Source organism: Macrobrachium nipponense, chromosome 4 (assembly GCF_015104395.2).
Source record: "Macrobrachium nipponense isolate FS-2020 chromosome 4, ASM1510439v2, whole genome shotgun sequence".
Classification (NCBI taxonomy): Eukaryota; Metazoa; Arthropoda; class Malacostraca; order Decapoda; family Palaemonidae; genus Macrobrachium; species Macrobrachium nipponense.
Genome location: NC_061100.1, coordinates 72,623,274 through 72,631,714, shown reverse-complemented (window position 1 = coordinate 72,631,714; position 8,441 = coordinate 72,623,274). Strand labels below are relative to the sequence as shown.

General features: G+C 32.5%; 1 protein-coding gene across 1 annotated transcript in view; it reads right to left on the bottom strand.

Annotated features, from left to right (window-relative positions):
• Positions 1-334: 334 nt before the first annotated feature.
• Positions 335-8,441, bottom strand: part of LOC135210948 (transmembrane protease serine 9-like) — a 95,958-nt gene continuing 87,851 nt past the window's right edge. Inside the window, exons 15-18 of the mRNA XM_064243927.1 lie at positions 3,961-4,141; positions 3,171-3,310; positions 2,683-2,812; positions 335-574 (exon numbers count right to left, since the gene is read on the bottom strand). Of these exons, the coding sequence (XP_064099997.1) occupies positions 516-574; positions 2,683-2,812; positions 3,171-3,310; positions 3,961-4,141 (510 nt within the window). The 3' untranslated portion in view covers positions 335-515. The remainder of the gene's footprint in view (positions 575-2,682; positions 2,813-3,170; positions 3,311-3,960; positions 4,142-8,441) is intronic.

Genomic DNA, 8,441 nt, shown 5'->3' with positions numbered 1-8,441 from the left:
TAATTGAATACTGAACCTTCAGCACCGGCTTCGGAGTGAAATGACAAGTGACTTCCTCACAGTTATTCAATTAGTGGTTCAGTGTTTGGCCAGCGAGTTAAACTAGTGTTGGGCTAAGCTTGATTCCATACCATTAGAATAATTAGCCACTCGAATAAATACCTTTAGTTTTATCCTGTATAGTATTTTTACGATTTACTGTCAAACAATATTCTTATTTCCCATTTTTACACAAATTTCTTATAAATTGATTATAGTTTAGTGAATTTTTGCTTCATTTCGACTGAGGAGTTGAATCAAAATATTAGAAAGGACAGATGCACGATGATGCTCAATTATTTAATATTTTAATTCGTAACAAATATATTTAGAACTGAACGCTTAAGGGTAATTCAAACTGAAGGAATTTCCCAATGGTTGAAACACATTAAGGAAATATCAACAACAAATGATATAACTCTTCTAGGTAAGTCTTCTTGTTGACATTTTCTGCTTCTTGCGATCCTCTTCAATACTCAAAGTCTTGGGCAAGTCTTAGAACCAGATGTTTTATCTGATATCCAAGAGAGGTAATCTGAAAGAGAGGTTTTAATTGAATGCTAAACAAGGAAATTGTCCTGTTGATGATCTGAATATAATATTTATAAAAATAAACATTATTATTGTGTATAACTGATTCAAAATATACATCAAATAGTTTGCTAAGCAATATACTATTGTTTAGTAAGTTGTATAACTCTCTACTAATTTGATTTTGCATTATTTACCAAACGATAACTGATTATGGTCTTTTAACGACATAAAATTTACCCGTAATTCTTATCATATTTACACACGCCAATCAGTTGTAAATAATCTATTACTTATACTCTTCTCAAATTCTGATGTGATTTTAAAGATACCTTTTGGCATTTTCCTGTAATATCAATAGCCCTAAGGACATTTTGGAATACTTTTATGCTCTATTAAACCAATATTAAATAATTAAACTAATGAAATTCATCCTTGGATAGCATGATGCCTTCTTTGCTATGTAGTACGTCTAAATATGCGGATGGAGATTTTATTTTGCTTTATTGTGCCTAAAAATGTTCTCATCGTTTTATTATATATTATTATAATACTGATTATTACAAGCTTTATGGCTCCCGGACATTTGGCCGACGGGCATTTGGCCGATGGACATTTGGCCGATGGACATTTGGCCGATGGACATTGGCCAAACAGACAATTGGTCAATGGACATTTGGCTGATAGACATTTGGTCGAACGGACATTTTGGCCGATGGACAATTTGGTTGATAGACATTTGGCCAAACGGACATTTGGTCAATGGAGATTTGGCTGAACGGACATTTGGTCGACGGACATTTGGCCGACAGATATTTGGGCGAACAAACATTTGGCTGACAGACACTTGGCTGATGGATATTTGGTCGACGGACATTTGGCCGACGGACGCTTGGCTGATGGACATTTGACCAAAAGGACATTTGGCTGATGGACATTTGGCTGAACGGACATTTGGTCGACGGACATTTGGCCGACAGACATTTGGCCAAACGGACATTTGGCCAAACGGACATTTGGCCAAACGGACATTTGTAAATTTTCGGCCAAATGTCCGTTCGGCCAAATGCCCGTCGGTTAAATGTGAGGCCACGAGCTTTATAGTCTACCAGGACAAGAACATTTTTCTTGCCATTTTACGTAATATTTAGTTATCAAAGGAACTTCACCTTTTACTCACAATTCAATGTCCTAGCTGTTGTACTTCCAACTAATCGTCCCAGTCATTTTACTTCTAATTCACTGTCATTAAACTTTTACTTGCTATAATATTCCTCCTCGTTTTCACTTTTCAATTGATGTCCCTATCGATTTACATTCCATTCAACGTTTCTGTCATTTCATTTGGTATCCATCGTCTCTGTCATTGTAGCACATACCTCCAGTTCATCGCAATTCGTCGTTACTTCCCACTCAAAGTCCCTGTTGCTTCACTTGTCATTCATAATCTTGTCTTTGTCTTTTACTTCCCATTCAACAGTTATTCATTGTCTCTGTCCTTTTCAGTCCATATTACCTGTCATATTACTTGTCATTGAGTGACCCTGTCGTTTTACTTGTCATTCAACACAGTTGGGTGTTTTATGTATCATCCAAGGGTTGAAAGTTTTGATATGCGGTTGGAGTATCTAAGTGTCCATTGCTACTCAACAAGAGTCATTTCTACTTCCTTTTTACCATTCCCTTGAGTGGAGTAGCCCTGCAGTATAGCTTCCCACTGTTTCCGGCTGCATCACTCTCAGCTTTTCGCTTTTCATCCCTTCCTTTTGGTTTCTTCCTGCCTAACTGTCCGGCTTCTTTAAATCTGTTTTCCTCCAATTTTCACCTTTCATTTATGAACAAACTTTTCAGTGAGCCCTTTGAGAGTCTTTAAGAGGACGCGATCGTCTCTTTAACTACTGAATAAAAATAATGATAATAATAATAATGATAAAGACATTGATAATAACTCCCAGGTCACTTCATTGTCTTGACATAATTGAAAAAAAAGGTACGATTACCAAAACAAGAGCCCTTCGACTTTCATTTTCAATAGTGATAATAAAAATACTCGGAAATAACAATTATCCTATAACTTTACTTGTCCAAAAACAACGCAGTCATTTTACTCACTTGTCACCCTGGTGTACACTCCGGGATAATGAGAATAAGCGCAGCCATAGCCCCAGGACACTACACCTATTTGCACCATGAATTTCCCAGCAGAGTCGCTTCCAGTTACCATTGGTCCACCAGAATCTCCCTAAAAAATGGTCTAATGATAATGCAACATTCAAAACAATATTGATGTGATTTTATTTCTATACTACAAATCGATATTGGAATATCTATGCCGTGCTATTAAGTCTCCTAAAAATGCTTCATGAGAGAATCTGCTAAAATCAATCGCAAATAAGTTGTTACCCAGATATTTATTGTCCTTTTGTTTTGTTTTAACACGTATTTCCATAGGGTTGGGATTAAAGAGTGTTCAAGGGAGCTGCTGTGGTATGAGAAGAAAAAAGTTCTCAATAGTTTCGTAATTTTTGAAGCAAGACTTCCTATTTAGAAAAGGAGAAAACAGAAATGCTTTAAGAAAAAGCTCACCCTGATTATCCTACCTGACAAGAGTCCTTTCCACCTTCAGGTAATCCTGCACAGATCATATTACCTGTTATGTAGCTGCCATATGACTTTCTGCATTCATTATTGGACATAGTTGGTATTGCTACTTCATTTAACTCATACGTTTGCTTTCCGCCTGAAAATAATAAAATTGGTTCGGCATCAATTTTTTATTATTATTATTATTATCATTATTATTATTATCACACGATTTTTCGTATTTTTTTAAAGTAAGTTATACTCCAGGACTTGGAGACTATTTACTGATGCACATTACTATACTGAGTATCTTCACAGTGGGGTGAGTGGGTTACAGTAAATGATTTCATAACTTACTATGACGAACATCAGCATAGTAAAAGTTATTGGGCCACTTCTTGTGCATTTATCTTTTTTTGTCATATTTATTACCTTTGATTACATTTGGCTTGTTTTATTCTTTTGTGTGAATATAACATATCAAGATATATATAGTTTTAACAGTTAATTGCAAATGTGAAGTTAACAACATATTTCAGAATACAACCGTAATATTAAATAATGAGTCCAAATTATCTAAACGTCCCATTCATTTCTCTGTCCTTATGAATGATGAAGAAGAAAAAACAGAGCCAGTTGACCACCAGCAGAGGGGGAGAGCAGGCGTCAATGACAGTAAGGGAAGTAGCGGTAAAATGAGATAGATGACGAGAGAAAAGAGGAAACCATAACAACCTGGTTTCATAAAACTTCCGAGGGCACTGAAGTTAATGAAGTGTGAAGAATACTGATTCATTTTTCCCGAACCTGAGGAAGTTGTTCCCCAACCAGTGACGATGGCCTCTACATTATCATAAGCGGTCTGTTTCGTTGGGAGACACACAGGAGCAATCTTGTTGTCACTGGTGAAAGTAATTGGTGTCGATAACTGTAGTAGTGCAACATCATTATTCTGGGTTTTGGTGTCGTAATTAGGATGAATGATGCTCTGAAAAAAATAACAAATAAATAAGAAGAGCATCGATGAAATAAATGCATTAAGCTATAAAATTTGTTCTTTAATATCCAATTCGGTCTACCTCAGAATTAATATATTTTCATTTACGTTAACCGAAAAGGAATTTTTTAGTTGATAATAATTTCGTCCTCCCGTAGCTTCGAACCAGCACATAGAGGAGAAATCAGAAATTCAGTGATGTTACAGAGTCGGCAGCAACACTAAGTCCTGATTTCTCCTCTGTCCGCTGGCTCGAATCCATGAGAGGACGAAATTATCATCAGCTAAAAAATTTCCCCCTTTGGTTAACATATGTAAGAATATATTAATTCTGAGGTAGAGCGAATTAGATATTAAAGGACGTTTGAAGCTTAATGCATGTATATAAATCTTGGTGAAATGATAAAAATTCACTATATATACTATATAATATATATATATATATATATATATATATATATATATATATATATAGGTGAAAATCGAAACTTTGAATCAGTACTTCCATAGTTTATTCTACATATACAAGTACGCATTGAATAAAAGAGAAGTTGACAGAGATTTATGTACAAAAACAGAAGGGCAGGTAGGGTTACAGTTTGTTAGTCTGGGTAGCATGTTTTTTAATCAAAAGAGGTAATGAAAGAGGAACTAGGTATAATCCAGGATGGAGATTTATATTCCTTGGTGACGTGACTTCAATAAAAATGGACTTCAACAGATTCTTTTTTTGGTGATCATTGACCCTGTAGGTTATCAAGGAATTATCCCATTAATTACATGGCCTGTCTTAAGCCAATGAGCCACAGTGCCATTATTTGTTAAGCCCCTTGAAATGACATTTATGCAGAGAGCATCTCACTTTTATGCCCATTTCATGTTTGATCAATATGAATCTTATTACATTCTTTACAAGGAATACTGTATACAATAAGGATTGATTAGAGTGGGCTATTCTTAATTAGTTTATATCTCAAAATATTATTATATCGAAATACTACTGTGCATTTCAAGGACCATGAGTCATCTTTTTTTCAAATATCCTTCAAACTAACTTTATGATCGAAATAGTACTTTCAACACAGTGTACAAGACACCCGCTATTTTTTTGGTAAAGTCGTATGAGTCCGCAAGAGCCATTTACAGATTCGGACGTCCACTATCCCCATCCCTTCCCTCTCTCCTTCCCTTTCTCTCACTGTTTCTTTATCGCTGTCTTTCTCATTTCTCCCCCAATAATACCGTTATCGATGATAGCTTTCAATACCAGCAGATAATTGGAGAGCGAGGTTTGACTTAATGACCATGATAATGGTTCATTTTTCTCAATTTATTAGTTTATATGTAGTATCCTTGGCGCGTTGGGTAATACCGCGATGCTCAGGGGTTCTGTCGGCTGCAACTCTCGCACCATATATAAATATTCACTGCATAATTGATGGAGACGAATTTTTCATTATTGCCATAGCCAACGTGTTACTTTGTCCGCATCGCTGCAGAAATACATTTGCAATACGACTTCTAACCATATACAAAATGGAGAAATCTGACAATAGAATAAGGATCAATCTCAAACGATAAGTGAATCTTCATAACACACTCACGCAAACAGCACAAGCATATTGGTCAATCAATCAATCAATGTATCTATCTTTCTATCATATCTATTACTTTATCCATATAACCTTTGGAATATACCTTATATATATATATATATAATATATATATATATATATATATATATATATATATATAGTCTTCAAATAAAACAAAATATCACTTAGGAAATATAGCTAGATGAAATTACATACTTTTCATTTTCAATTATATATACTCATTCAAAATCATATAATTTATAAGTAACATATATAATCAAATTATATTAGTGATAATATACAGTTTCTTTGGTAAACACATATCACCAGCATCATTGATCTGTTGCCATCAAGGAATAAAAAGAGAGCAACTCCTCAATTATGACAGTTCGCAGATGCTGCAAAGCAGAGATACAAACACGTAAAAGACACAAGAAAATTAAGCTCTTAACTGATTATGAATTAGGCAAAAACTGGATACCTTCTTGATAGCAAAAACCCTATTTGTTAAATGCCTGAAAATAGGGTAATAGGTAACACTTGGAGAGTCTTCATAAATAGAAGTAAAATCCTTTTTGCAACCTATCTCAAAAATAGGTATGTATATGAATATAGTGCGTCACTTTACATAAATTATAATTAATATAGTTCAAGATACATGAAACTGAACTCATTCGCTAAACTCAGTACGGTACAAGAATAGTAGAAACGAAATTGTAGTGTGATATGAATAGAGAAACACACACACCCACAATATTATGATAGTTTGATAAGCATTTTATTTCCCAAAAAAGAGTATTACCCATTTTCTTTCTCCCCTTTTTTTCCTTTTTCTTTCTCTTTTTTTCTTTTATGACAATTCACCTTCTGACGCAATGAGGAAGTAGACAAAACTCCACCTACTTGGGGATTTGGGGGAAGTGAGCAGACCTTGTCTCTTATGGCCTCAGTGAACAGGGTGACGGTCATATCCTCTTTAGCCTACTCCCATATTATTTAAGAAAATACAATACCAATAATTAAATGTACACAGAATTTACAAATACTAACATATTTATAGCATCCAATATTATTTAATAGTATGATATGATAGGCAGGAAAGTGGGGAGCACTATATTACAAAAAAAATTAGTGGGAGGTGTCTTGTACACTGTCAAAGTATACCATTTCGAGCAAATATTTAGTTTGGACGATATTTGAGAAAAACGATGACTCGGGATCCCTGAAAAGCATAGTAATTCAACATCAATAGTTTTTAAAATGGTTACAGCAGGAATGAAATTAGGATGAAATGGTACACACAAAATACTCTGAAGTTCTTTGTTAACACGGTTGGATTATAATGACTGTTTTGCTTTATTTTTACAACGTTCAAAAAAATATGAAGGATAACATAATAAATCTCTTATTTTATCAATAATTTAAAACTCATATTCCAAAAATTCAGGACACAAATTATAAATGTTGACACCTCAATGAGTTTAGCATGGTTAGAGTAACTATGAATATATATCAAATTATTCGCTGGTTTCTTATATACTTAAACTGGCCTTATTTCTAATAACTAAATTGGCCTTATTTCTAATAACTAAGACATCCAAAAATGGTATACAGTTATATTCTTCATATTCTATTGTGAATTTTAAGGAAGGTACAAGATTATTAATTGTATGCAGGAAATCAGGAATATTTATATTTTCTTTTAGAATACAAAAACAATGGTCCCACATATCTAACCAAAAATACCTTAAAAAATAAATTTTTCGAAAGTTTAGACTCAAAGAGCTCAATGTAAATATTAGACAAAAGTGGCGAAAGAGAGTTCCCCATAGCCATACTAGGTATTTGTTCATAAAAATTACTATCGAAAGTGAATTTATAACTTTTTATACAAAGGGATATCAAATTAATAATGACATTCATAAGTAATTCAATATTATACAAGTTCAAATGTTGTGATAAATATTGATGTAAGTCATCAATAGGGACTTTACTAAATAAAGATGTGACATCAAAACTGGTTAACTTGTCAGTACTGGATAATTCAACTTGGGTAACAGTCGTGTTTTTCTTTTCCAGTTTGGGTATCTCTTGAGATGATTTTTGTTCACCGAATGTCATCACTAATAGAATATGATAGCCATAGCCTAAAGCACATAAGATTCTGGTTCGTTCTTTGTTTGAAAGATTTTCATATTCTCAAGCACGTATACATACATCCGTGCTGCATTGGATGTGTGTGTATATTATATATATATATATATCATATATATATATATATATATATATATATATATATATATATATATATATATATATATAGGACGTAAGAAGACTAGTGAAAAACGCCTTCTATATATATATATATGTATACATAGATATATATATATGTGTGTATATATATATATATTATATATATATATATATATATATATATATATATATATATATTAATATATTATATATACATATATATATATATATATATATATATATATATATATATATATATATATATATATCTATAATATATATGTGATGTATATACATATATTATATATATATATATATGTATATATATATATATCATATATATATATATATAATAAATATATTATATGTATATATATATATAATATCTATATATATTATATAGTGAGGTATATATATATTATATATATATATAATATATATAT